The sequence below is a fragment of the Botryllus schlosseri genome, chromosome 16 (genome assembly GCF_051294905.1).
Source record: "Botryllus schlosseri isolate E-star chromosome 16, Bs_hap1, whole genome shotgun sequence".
NCBI lineage: Eukaryota > Metazoa > Chordata > Ascidiacea > Stolidobranchia > Styelidae > Botryllus > Botryllus schlosseri.
The window spans coordinates 12,849,071-12,862,582 of NC_137251.1; the positions used below are offsets into that span (position 1 = coordinate 12,849,071).

General features: G+C 42.5%; 1 protein-coding gene across 6 annotated transcripts in view; it reads right to left on the reverse strand.

Moving 5' to 3' along the window:
• Positions 1-1,570: 1,570 nt before the first annotated feature.
• LOC145459214 (uncharacterized) overlaps positions 1,571-13,512 on the reverse strand; it is a 36,940-nt gene continuing 24,998 nt past the window's right edge. For 2 of the 6 annotated variants that reach the window (XM_080337851.1, XM_080337847.1), the window contains exons 28-38: positions 13,128-13,325; positions 10,926-11,057; positions 10,758-10,868; positions 10,228-10,326; positions 9,586-9,757; positions 6,779-6,823; positions 6,573-6,716; positions 5,861-5,949; positions 4,605-4,682; positions 3,432-3,503; positions 1,571-2,215 (exon numbers count right to left, since the gene is read on the reverse strand). In XM_080337851.1, coding sequence (XP_080193977.1) covers positions 1,997-2,215; positions 3,432-3,503; positions 4,605-4,682; positions 5,861-5,949; positions 6,573-6,716; positions 6,779-6,823; positions 9,586-9,757; positions 10,228-10,326; positions 10,758-10,868; positions 10,926-11,057; positions 13,128-13,325 — 1,359 coding nt within the window. In that variant the 3' untranslated portion in view covers positions 1,571-1,996. The remainder of the gene's footprint in view (positions 2,216-3,431; positions 3,504-4,604; positions 4,683-5,860; positions 5,950-6,572; positions 6,717-6,778; positions 6,824-9,585; positions 9,758-10,227; positions 10,327-10,757; positions 10,869-10,925; positions 11,058-13,127; positions 13,326-13,512) is intronic. The other 4 variants (XM_080337848.1, XM_080337850.1, XM_080337849.1 and 1 more) reach the window with 4 other exon arrangements.

A 13,512-nucleotide genomic window follows, 5' to 3' on the forward strand; every position in this document is an offset into this window, starting at 1 on the left:
CACCTGGGGCTTATGGCTCTGCGCAATGGGTGCAGGCTGCTAGGGGGCGGCAATATGTGAAGTGATGATCTTTTTTTTAGTCAAGACAAGAAGATTTCCAGTAAATATCAAACTATTTCAATATTTAGGCTGCATTGTCAACGAAAGCCATTGGCGGCAACGTATGCTCCTACGCCACTGTCCCGACGATCTACTTCTAACTACTTCAAGACCTTATGTCTTCTACAGTTGTAATGTAACAGGCTTTGAAAATACGAAGTAGAAATTTACCGCAATATTTCTGCCCGAGTGTCAACAATGACTACTTGACCCCTCCGATTATAATACCATAGTATTTCTCCAATTTTCATTCAAGATATCCCCATTGTAAGCCTTACGCTACCTGGTGAAACGTTGGGAGTAGCTGTAGCGGTCGATGCAACGACTTGTTGCAAGACACGCTGGTAAAGCGCTCGGTTGGAGTCGATGCTACAGTTCCCGTTGTAGGCACTAGCAGACTGACTAATGACCGCTCTGAGTTCTCTTGCAATCCTGATCACACACGCAGATCCAAGGAGCTTTCTTTAATTACACAAAACAGCCAAGTAGTTCCGTGGGAGTACATGTGTATCTAGGCAAGGGTTGTTTGTTTGTTGTCGGGTATTTATGGTGTTTGTCGACTGCTATGGTCATTTACACCAGGCCGATATTCTTCATATTTTCCGTAACTGCCGACTTATAGCACGGCCCACCTCTAGGCTTTTGTAAGACACCGCTGATGCGGATGAGGTGGCGAGGAGGAGCCCAGGTAAACCTCCAACACTTAGGTATCGGAATTCGGAAGTCGACCTCAGTCGGACTCGAACCCGCACCCATTGGTGTTGCAGCCGCGGATTACACCACTGCGCAATGCCCAGATATCCTATCCCATGAATATAGCGACAACGACACCTGGTCCCATAATATCACATTATAGGTGATGCATTTGTTTCCCAGGATAAAGCATACACGGAAGGGAGTAGCTGCAGTACATTTCGGTGGCTGATATCGCATGTGTACGTAAGTGTATGGATATCCTCCACAGAACGCTCCTTACAGACTAAAAACACATCGAGCAATATTTTCATGACCAAGGGCAGTATGTTTCGATGGTTGGCTAGCATGTTGCCGGCCGGGGAATTACCGCGCAACGTAGCGGAGTTGGACAATAAAAAGTTTCGGCTTCTCTCAAAATCGTATATTATTCTCATGAGCATGACAGTGATAAATGTCTGTACACTGTACAGTAGTACACTAATCGTTGCTCGTTTTGCACTGTTTACAGTTGTCCAGAAGGATTTTCAGGAAAAACAGATATTAGATTAGAATTATAACTAGAGCAGAGAAAATTTCACTCACTAGATTGGCGGCATTTCAGTGGAACTAGTCTAGAGTTAAGTTGTTGCTTATCCAGCTGTCCATTTCTATATCGTAACGACCTAGAAGCCAATAGATTTACTATGCCGTCGCCCCGCTACTGACTTTCTATTCCAAATTAACACAGCCTCAAGCTACTCCTCAGCCCTAATCACGCAAACACCGCACGTCCATATAATCGCCATTACTGATGTATTCACAACCGATTCATCATCACGTGGACTACACAATATCTTCCAAGACACCCGTTCCACCACAAAAAAGCAGTCAGCGTAATGTTTTAACACTAGAACAAGCGAAAGGAAAACTAAAATTAACATACGATTGCCAACGGAGCACACCCGAGTGCCATGTAAGGTACAGTTGCCACGGCCATAGGTTCAACACTCATCGATACTTTTGTCATTTTGATTGGCTCAAAGACTTCACAATTTTCCAACTAGCCACACAAACGCCAATAGAATATATTACTCTTTCCTGATAGCGAACTATCACCACAAGTTCTTATCTATACATAAAATTGCACAATTTACTCCGCGCTATGATCACTTCACGGAGAGAACGCGGGAGCAGCGTCACGACAGAGACTCGAAAACTCTACTCAAGTATACGCTTGACCTGGATACGCGGGTCGACCGCGGCCCCGCCCGGGAGCGTTGTTGCTCTGACCCGTTGGCGGCATGCCAGGTTGGCTTAGCAAGTCCGGCTGGGCGGAAAGTTGAGACGGGTTGAAAAACATGGTCGGTACCCCAGAAGGTGCGGTGTTTTGTGATGTAGGTGCTGCCCCGTACGTGGGCATCATGTTTGGAACGTTTGCAGGCTGTAAAATTGGAGACGTGTTACCGAAAATCATGATTGGAGTCAAATGTGTTACGTGCAGCAGAAACACAAGCAGTGCCGGGCACTGGATTGCGACAGTATGGTCAAGTGATGCTATTTGTATCTTGTTTCAATGCGATACCGCTACTAGCTATGAAATCAGAACTGCCTGACAATTTTTTGATTTCAGTTGGTTTAAATATCATATAGGCTAAATATCAATGATTCTGTATATGCACTATTATGACACCATACCCATGTAGAGAGTGTCGAATGGAGCAGAGCGACGGACTAGCAGTGCATGTAATTCTGCCTATCAACGAGGCTTTATGAGCATGACATTAGCAGTGTTCAAATCGACATGTAGAACACTGCACAGTCGAAATATCACGGACAGACGACAATTATGATGAGTGATAAAACCGTAATCATTTGAGAGCAGGGTAACACATCAGGCATATATATTCCAAACCCGGTGTGCATTGCAATAAAGAATTATAATTCACATAAATATTGATCTTGATAGAGTGCGGATAAATAAATATCGATGTCAGACCTCAGCAGCAAAAGGTGCAAGTCTTGATGTAGCATATATAAAGCGATGCACATTAAAAATTCAATGAATTATCAAAACCTATGATGCATGCCTTCATTGGTAACAATACATGTAACATCGTTTGTAACGGAGTGCTGCCACTACGCATACAAAATTACGTGTTAGTAGCCGAAAGCATCAACTGAAGAATGAGGGTTAGGAGACTTCATGACTAGCTCACACCTAAGATTGTGGTACGGAAGTGAAAGGTTGGAAATTTTCATATTTTCTATTCGTTGAAAATTTCCCAATGAAATAGTCACTTGACGAAAAAAATTCATCACATCTATTATATTATGGAAGTATAGCGATAGCCAGGGACGAAAAGAGTCTTCAACAGAAACAGTACAGCATCATAAATTCGAGAGGGCAGTGGCTAGATTGAGGAAAATTCCTCTCCAACCATATTCATCCAGCTAGAGTCACACAAAGATAAGTAACAGAGCGATTTTCAGAAATTTGGCACTAAGAGGAGATACTTTCACTGTGCGTTGCTGATTAATCATGCTCAATATGCGTAGGAAACCAGAGAGTGCGGCGAATTAGGTAAAAATCTCAGGTTAAATCAAGCCAGCTACGCTACTGTCGAGTTAGTACACATGCAATCATTACGAACAGTCACCTCTCCGTCAGCCACACTAGTTAGGTTCTGCACTTCTCGAGCAGATGAGCTAATCGAACTCGAACTAGAGTTCTAAAACAAAGTAAAGCAGAGTAAAGTCGAAGCTTTGTTACAGAGTTATGGCAATGGTGGAGATTAATATGGCCTCGAGTGTATGCTACATTGTCAGCTTGTCGATTGGTAAAGGTAGGCTAAACACTCCACATCAGTTACAGTTTCCAAGGTTATACTGCGATAATGGGCAAGGAATAGGGGCACCAATGCTGATATTACAAACAAATTTACAACAAACATCCAACATTGGGCCGCTTGCTAGAGGCCTAGAGCAGTGCTCTTCAATCAGTGCGCACGGTGCACTCTAGGGGTGTACCAAAATATGCGTCGGATACACCAGTGTGATAAGGTATCAGAGGTGGTCAGTAACGAAGTACTTCTACTTTTTGAAGTACTTAAAGTAGATTTTTTCTACCCACACTACTTTGTAAGTAGTTATGATTTTAGACTACTTCTACTTCTACTTGACAGTTTTCAGTTTTGTAGGCACAAATAATCGTAAAATACCTACTTACTTGTGAACCACCACTTCTACTTCTACTTGAGTAGAAATTACGGCGTTACTTCTACTTCTACTTGAGTAGTGACGGTGACTACTTTGACCACCTCTGTAAGGTATACGGTGATACATGACAAACTTGTGATATTGAAACAGTGGTTTACATCCGGGGGGGTGACATTTGCCGACCTTTATTTTAGTAATTAGCTTCCTAAATAGGCTGTGAGCAGGTCTGCCTCTATCTGTTAGTAATCAGCTATCAATTATATACATACAATGAATGCTATTTAAGGATTAAGTATACAGGGTGCACAAGTCCGTCACAACGACTTTATGGGTTCAACGCACCAAAAAAGGTTAATGAGCACTGTGCTAGAGAATACTTTAGAGACTTTGCTCGAATCACACCAAAAATCACATGAAACGATCCAAAAGTTAACCCAGATTTCAATTTTCAAAACTTCTCAAGTCGATTTCACCGAGATCAGACCGGACCGTTTGTGATTTCACTATAACATAAACAACCCTACCGCAAAACCAAAGTATCTACAAAAAAGGGCCACGTCGTCTCTATCGAGTGCAACATCCAAGCTACGCATTCCCGGGCAAGGCCCACTCACCCGTGCCAGATACTCGTGATTAAACGGCTGGGTAAAATCATTCGCAGACCCGTGCGGGGTATTTCCCGGCGTGAACATCTGACAAAAAGCACCAACGTCTCAATTCGCAATGAATCCACCTTCTCGGACTGTACCCATTGCAACACCATTGGAGTTTAAGCAACGTAACAAGGGCTGGGGTAAATCGAGTGTACCCAAGCGATTCCAGTATCATAACAGTATGAAAGACATTGTAAGTTCAAATGTGTTTCATACTGTTATGAACAAAGAATGAATTCTACATCATCATAAAGATAACTTATTTTCGATCATACCTATTTCATTCCACTCTGTGACAATGCTGTGGGTCGATCACGACTTTGCGATATCTCATACCTACTAACATGACTAGCTTTGAACGACATGTTTCATATGCTGTGATTAGCCCAATCGAGGTTTCAAGACTTCCATATTGGTAAAAGGTATCTACAATTAACTCTTTCGTGACAAGGAGTGTATATTTTCAGTATTCGAAAAAATCATCACTCAATATACGTAGGCTTACCATATTTTGGAAATCAAAAAAGAGGACACTTTTTCAGAAATTTGCGCCTTGCAAAAACCGGAGTAAAATTCTCAAAAACCGGTTCATTTTTCAATTTTTCCCACTTTGTGATCGGTGGACTAAAATAAAAAAAAAAAAGGTCATCACTTCTGCTCAGAGCTCAAAATAACGTTTTTTACTCCACTTTGCCAGGTGGATGGCTAAAGAAAAAAAAAAAAGGTCATCTTTTCGCTCACAGCTAAAGTCACCGTTTTTCACTCCGACATACCCGCCGGAGCTTCACTTCTGTACTAATATGCGGCATATCACTCGCAATTTGCTCTAAATCTGCCTAAATTTTCAAAAAAGAGGACAAAATCTCAAAAAGAGGACAAAAAGGCGTCCTCCGAGGACACTTTCAAAAAAGAGGACAAATCCTCTTAAAAGAGGACGTATGGTAAGCCTAATATACGACTCTAATCTTTAAAATTGATACATGAATCACGGTTGAGTTGTCGTATCATTGTACCCCGCTGTAATCGCAACACAATTACAACGCCCCTCGATGGGTCGTTAACAGGCGAGATCTCAGCGCAAAAAAATTCTCCACAAAACATGACCTCGAGTTACGCATGCGATGAACTTCTTCGAAATACCAGCCTACTCATCGCCACCAGTTGTCACCAAAGCACACCGATTATAAATATACTTGAAACCGCACGCATGTACCGACCTGGATGGCTTGCGGAGTGTCAGGGTTGATTTGGTTGCGTTGCACAGACGGTTCGCCGACTTGCGGTTGCGCAGGTTGAGACGTAGGCACTGTGATTGAGTTAATTATCTCGTCAATTTCAATTTATAACCTGTGCGATGGCTATTTCACGCTGCTCTTCGACATTTTACACATAAAAGCGGTGACAAATGTATGTCAAAACTACGTTCTATCTTTGAAAATCCAAAGTACGAAAAGTCTCAAGCAGTAGTAACAACTTGAAAAGCAACGCTTTAACAAAACCTACTTTGGTACTTCATGAAAGTATAATAACGATACATTGCAGTTCAGCTCTGAGCTAATACAGTAATCGAGACATAAGACCGGTCAAGTCAATCTCTAATCGTGCTGGAATCGGGTAAAAACTAGAATAACTCCTTTTTATTTGGCCTATCATCACACTTTCTCCTAAAATCATATCCAAGACACCCTCGTATTATGACTTGCTTAAAATAACAGACTAGGGTCCACCAGAACCAGGGCCTGTTTTCAGAAGTCGATAAATAGTGCACGGGATTGAACCAGAGTTCGTATTTTTTTGGGCATTTTTTCTGAAGTACAAGATCTTAGAGTGCTATACTATCGTATCATTACTGTGTGCATTAAAAGTACTACAAGTACGCAATACATAACAGTACTGGCTTTAAAGCAGCGATATCATACTGGCACCGACCTGCGCCGGGTATCATGAAGCCGGACAGATTGGATATGTTACTATTGACCATCCCCGGCAAGTCGACAGGGGCCGGGGCCGCAGGTTTACTCGATGACTTGAAAGCGTTTTTGTACATCGGTTTTTGTACACGGTTTCCCCCTGCTGCAAAGTCAAAATGTCAATGTCGATAAGCGTAAGTAAACACGCAAATGATATTTCCATACCGAGCGTCTTCAGCGAAAACCGGTTAGCAGTCAATTGCGGCGGACCTAGGTACAAGAAAACGATTTGACCTAAACAGCCTGACATTGTTAGTTTGTATGAAATATCGGTACATAAATTCAACACATAAGTAAAGTAGGAGGAACACTGTAAATTGCTACTCAGTTGCAAGTGAAAAGTACGGTTTCCAAGACATGTCGAAATGACAAAAATAAAATAAAGACTGTCAAAATACATGTTACCTACCTCTAGTGGTGGGCATAGGCGCTGGACTCTGATTTTCCCTAGGTATGCGGGATCGATGACGTCACAAAGGGCTGGCGTCATAGTGCGTCATAATTGACAAATGAGCCGACTCGCAAGCGTTCAATATCACCTCTCACTTGTATATAGTAACAAAATTACGATACTATTAAGCAGGCGCGTAGCCAGCCGGCCGCTTGCTGGACTGATTGAATTCATTTTTAAGTTACCAAGGTCGCATCAGTTTATCATGGTTAAGCACATGTACCAATATATCGATCGGATCAGCATCCTTGTGTAACGGACTCACTCGCATGAAATATATATATACGCGACACATCACGCTACTATAAGATTACTAGCGAGTCCTACTGTGCATGTGCAGTCAATTAGCGTGCTGCATATTAGCCAACACGCGCGCCGACAATTAGGAGATTTCACCTCGAGAACAAACGAACACGCATCTTCGGCGACGGCTAATAAACTAAGGTTACGGGAATTAATCTCCCAAATGGAACGTCTGTTCAGGACTCTATTCATTAGTGACTCTGATTTCAGAGGAGTCAGAAGTTTTGATATCCAGAGCCTGCCAGACATTTTCTGATCATAGTTTTAGCGTTAATCAAAATTAATTACGCCGCTGTCTGCTCAGGTCAGTATGTATTTCAATCAATTCCGTCGATGTTCAATGTCTGAGCCAATCTGAGATTACAATCACAGAAGACGCGATAGTTCCGGCCGGCGTATCAGATATCATATTTCTATACTGTACACAGCACGAGATGACAATCGCCACATTTCGCGCCCAGAGAAATTGACATCTCTACTAGTATCGAGGTCTTGGTTTTGTTGGTTGCCTGTCTTCTAAATACTCGCGTCCAATCAATGTATTCAGGCGCATAGCCGAGTTATTATGGAGTCTGTTCTATAATGGCATCGATTTCAGGTGGTTTAAACCATTCTCATTTTTTATAAATCAAACCTTGTTTATGTACGAGCGAGTCGCAAATTCGATGTCAGTCTTTAATCACAATCGAGCGATAGGATCCAAATCATGCTAGGCCCGAGACGCGATAGTTAGGCTCGCAATGATATATCTCGTACCAGGTCTATTGCAGACGCAATTGTGTGGGCCAACGACGGTATCGTGCGCAGACCAGCGATGGTATAGTGCGCACCGGACCTATTGCAGATGCGATTCTTCAAGCCAGCGGAACTCGGCTTTGTAGACACGAGATAAATCAGGCCAGCGACGATTGCAAAGCGCGCGGCAATTAATGACCTAATTTCGCAATCATCTCGGCGCGAGACCGGGTTGCGTTACATTGTGCGTTCACAAACGATTCTCGCTAATTGGAAGCACGCTTCTCGCTAATTGGAGGTGGCCGCGCGCAACACTGATAAAATCGGACTAACTGAATTGCAACTGAGTATTAGCGTCGGGATGGCCATTTCAAAAGGACGGGGTTTTGCTACGGGCTTTCATATATTGCTGCTGATTTGCCTACGTGTTCAGCAGCACTACGAAATACATTGCTTATTTCTAAATCGATCAATTCACCAGCCGGTCAGCTACAGACCTAACCGAATTCTGGGTATGCCGCATACCCAAAAAAATTCCTAGGTATGCGTGGCATACCTAGCATACCCGAGTTCAGCGTCTATGGTAGTGGGTATTGTCAAAATTGCAATATGTATATTCACAGCTACGCAAAATGACTCATGACCAGGGTTGTAACCAAGTCACAAGTCAATCCCACTGCTAAAGCTTTGACTCGAGTGAAGTCAAGTCATTCTCAATTCACCACCGAGTAAAGGCCGAGTCCAAGTCAATGAGTAGAGGGTCAAGTACGAGTCATAGCGTTGTGACTCGAGTCCAAGTCATCGCGTTCAATGTTCAGTTTTGAGTTCAATCCTGTTCAAACCACTTTTTTCAAGTCCGCTCAAGTGATATAGAATGGCTCGCATTCATAAGATAATAATTTTCAAGTATCAGGACTGATAGACGAAATTCCAATAATGTGGCGACTTTACTAGTCTTCTAAGTTAGAATGAAATGTCTGTCTTGGCTGTGTCCTAGTCTCGAGTCAGGCACAATGAGTATAACTCGAGTCAATGCACAAATTGACACCTCAAGTCGACTCGAGTCATTTTACGCATTAGAAAAAATGACTCGAGTCAAGTCGAGTCGCCAAAAAAACATGACTCAAGTCATTACAACCCTGCTCATGACACCACAGATAGGTGATATTTCACACATACTCATGACAATTTCACACAAAACTACTTCTATTGTAGAGCCACTATGTCACTGACGACCTTTGGGATAACCAAGACGCTACTGAGAAAGCCTACTGGGCCTAGTACCGATAGCCCCATCGCGAAATGGCAGTAAAACTTTACCTCGCATCAAAACAAACGATCCTTCCCATCCCAATATTTAAACACATCTCAAATTAACACTTACAGATCTACATCGACACAGGGCAAGAAATTCAAGTTTCGTAGCTAAACCTTGCCATTGTCTCGGATATTGTGTCGCGAAATATCGTGGCCACATACTAACCGGTCGAAGGTACGGTGCTTTGGCCTGGCGCAGGAGCCCCGGTCGGCATGGGCTGCGAGAACATCGGGGCCGAATTCATCGCGCTGTCAGTCGGCGGGGGTGGCGGCGGAGCGCTATCTTCTTCCGTGCCGTTTTTATTCACCCATCTCTTCTTCTCATTGTCCCAAACGATCTGGTGCAACATTCGGATTAGCCGCTATTGTCGATAAGACATACATACCTAGTGGGCTAAAGGGATGCAAACTATGAAGAATAGCATCGTAAACTAGTATGCAATCTCTAAAATTCAAAAAAATGATAATTTAGATTTGATACTTCAGATTCCCCATTCATCATTCTGTTTAGAGATTGCAGACTTTGCTGGTATATTTACACCGGACCAATACCTAGAAACAGCACAATCGAGGCATATAATCGAGTTTTCAGAGAGTTAAAAATAAGCCTGTGGATAATTGAACTGGTCATGGCAAACCTGAAAACTGACCGATACGTTTCTGCATATTTGGCGTGACGATTTCTAAAAACAAGGCGCTAATCGCTGCACACAACACATTAGAGCCTTTTGCTCCGCGAAGCAGTATCAATCACAGTGTTGCAGGTTTCGGCTGTCGAAACGATCGAAGTATCTAAATGCGAACTTACGTCTTTTTGGTTATCATCGGGAAGATGAACTTGATTGGATTTTCTCCTCATAAACAGACCTAACACGGGAGTCAGCCACGATCGAGACTTCTTTATGCCCTGGAAAAAGTAATTATTTTCAAATGATGACGGAATACGGCAGGCGCCGTGTCGTGCAGAGCAAAGTAGGTGGTCTATTATATTTTCAAAATAAATATATACAACCCACAGGAAATGACGATTAAGATAAAGTACTGCAAAAGCAAAATAATTGCACTTCGAATTAACAGAGAATTCTTTTCCAAGTTGCAACGGTGTCGTTACCAAGATAGAATAGAAGGCGAAAATAAGACATAGTGTCCAGATGCAGCCTTTCTAGTTTAGCAATGGCTGTTCCAATACATGATACAAAGTTTTGGAAATGCACATCAAGGTAGATGCTATCTATTTTGAATCATGGCCGAGTGTATCAGTGTTATCGGTGAAGGCGCTAGTTATCTGTTTTAATCCAATACAGATCAAGTACGGATATTACAAATGTCGCAGGTCACCTCGCCATCGTTATCATCTTGCTTGTGTGTAGATGCTTTTTGTTCCCCGCTCGCTTTCCTAGACTTTTTACCGGTTGAATTTTCCGACACAGTCCGAGACCTCCGCCCCGGCTAAACAACGGTAATCAATTAGACTGAGAAAAAAGAGACCTCTGCCAGGACCTGCACCTGCATGCTATTGCCTTGCGTGTAAGCGGCGGTGGGCGTCTGCCTATCGTAACCTCTCGCTGTGCTCCCCCTAGATCGTTGAGAGCTCTGGGATATGGTTCGGGCTCTTGTAGGCTGAGGAGGTCCACGGTGCTGGTAAAAAAAATTGGTGGAAATTGGCTGGCGGTACTCAACCTGAACATAGCTTTCATGGCTACACTTTTTTCGTGTGCCACTTATCAAGAGTAACGGCACAATCAAGAAGCATCGAAATGGAGATTCATATGAAAACAAACCTGGTGAGACGATTGTCGATATTCAATGTTCTTTCCAATTCTCTACTAGTTGATGACGATTACCCCTGACGAGTCTCAGCCGAAAATATCCGGGTTTATTTCAATATCAATATATTACTCAATTGTATATTGAAGTTTTGTACTTCAGATACGCAATTAAATTACACATGATACAGAAAATATTGACAGGTCGCATTTTAATGGCGAGCTGTATTTGCAGTGAAGTGATCTGTTGATCATCAAGTCTTTTGCAGATGTGCCGTACTCTTGATAAGGGGCACACGACAAGTCTTTTGAGCTAATAGACAGGCTGTGTTATTTTTGGCATTTCAAGAGCCAGATGCCAAAACTGCCAAAAATAAAAATTTGAAAATGCCAAAACTAAGCAATTTTTGGCATATGCCAAAAATAAAACGGCCTGCCAAATAGTGTATTTCGTTCATGGTGCTGTGTTAACAGGACCGCGTTACAAGCGAGAAGAGCGTTTGTGAAAGGCAGGTTTCTTAATCTGGGTCCAGCCCACCCATTAGGGGTGAAAGCATGGTGTCATAAATGGTGTGGGCACAGCGAGATTGAACGGCTGACTGCATTTGGTTTTCGTCATACTTTCCATTTGTCCAAAGGCAATTTTACGACCATTTTTGACCGGCTTGTCGAGCGCTAAATTTGATAAAACGGGTATCAATGAGAAGCTGCCGCAATACTGATCATTAAAATATAAATTATATTCTGCTCATGGAACCTGGAACCCCCAAAATCAACCACGATTTTTGCATTGCGATCGAGTTGAACATTGTGACGCAACAAACTGTCTGGCTATTTCTGAGCTGAATAGTCTCGTTTTGCCAGACAGTCTTGTTGCGTCAATGTTTTTAAACAAGCTAACCTTCCCAGGACTCTTCCATGCGAGTTTGTAATATTAAAGTCACCTGAAGTGAATATATCAGTAAACTGAAGGAGAAGTGATAGTCGGGCTGCTAAATAGAATGTGTCGAGAGACAACACAGGAAACTCCTGGAAAAGGATCGGGAAGACAATTCTTTCCGCGACGAGATCGATGGCACTGGCGAAGTGATCTCTTTTCATGATGCATGGAAGCCGGTTCGGCCCTCCAAAGATTTTGAAGCTCTGAAAACCTTTTGTGGATGACTGGCAACATTCTTTCCCTCAACGGCTACTGTTGAAGCCGATATTTCCCAGATTCTCTGGGCGAGAAATGAATTTAGGAGAAACTTAGCTGACCGAGTTTGGAAGCACTGTTACAGTGCAAACGATTTAACTCTATTCAACAGCTGTAACAATCAGCTGCTGAGCGTGTTTGTCAGGCTTTTCTTTCTTTTTTTACTTATTGGCACCGATTCCAATGAATACTGCACATTTTGTGGTTTCGTTTGGTATTATTAACCTATGAAATCGTTAGGTTTTTTCTTCATCCTATTGTTTGTTGGCACTGATTATAAGTGGATGCTGCACATTTTGTGGTGTCTTTTGACAAACTAGCCCAAATAAAGCGTTTTTGTGACTAATTCGAGGCTGAAACTATCTATTTAGAGGACGATGCCAAAACTGCCAAAAATAAAAATCGAAAAATGCCAAAAATAAGTTATTTTTGGCAGTTTTGGCATATGCCAAAAATAACACGGCCTGGCTAATAGATTATACTACAATGAATGTATTCCAGACAGGAATAAAAAGTTAATGCTTAAAATCACCACTCTTTACGATATTTCACGCTAACTAGAGGTAGAAGAGCATCTTGAATCAATTGAATAGTTATTTATGTTGAAATATACCCGAATATTTCCGGCTGACACTCGTCAGCAACTAGTAGAGAATTGAAACTAGATGTCGCAAATCAAAACCAAAGTGGGCTACGCAGCATCGCACCGAAAAAAGACTAGCAAATCGAAAAATTCTCTCAACATACCGAGCTTTCAATGTGTCCGTAGTAATCGTCTACTTGGTCTCGCTGTTCAACATCGTCCGCCTCGTTGGGTTGCGGCTGAAAACCGTAACTGGTCTGGGTATGGTAAGGACCGGAGCCTTCCCCAGCATAAGGATAGGCGGACGCCAGTGGATTGGCTTGATTCGCAAGACTGCTAAATTCACCGGCCGGGCCGGGTTGCTGTAACGGCAAAAATGTCACGATAAACCATGATGCGAGACGAGCGCATTCTCCACATACCGTCCTATATGTAAAGTATTCATTTTCTTTCGGGCCAAATATTTTTTTCTATCTAGAAAATATTGATTTCAAAATTTGAAAAAAGGGCATAAGCTACTTCGCTTCCGCCGCAATAATATGTGTCAGC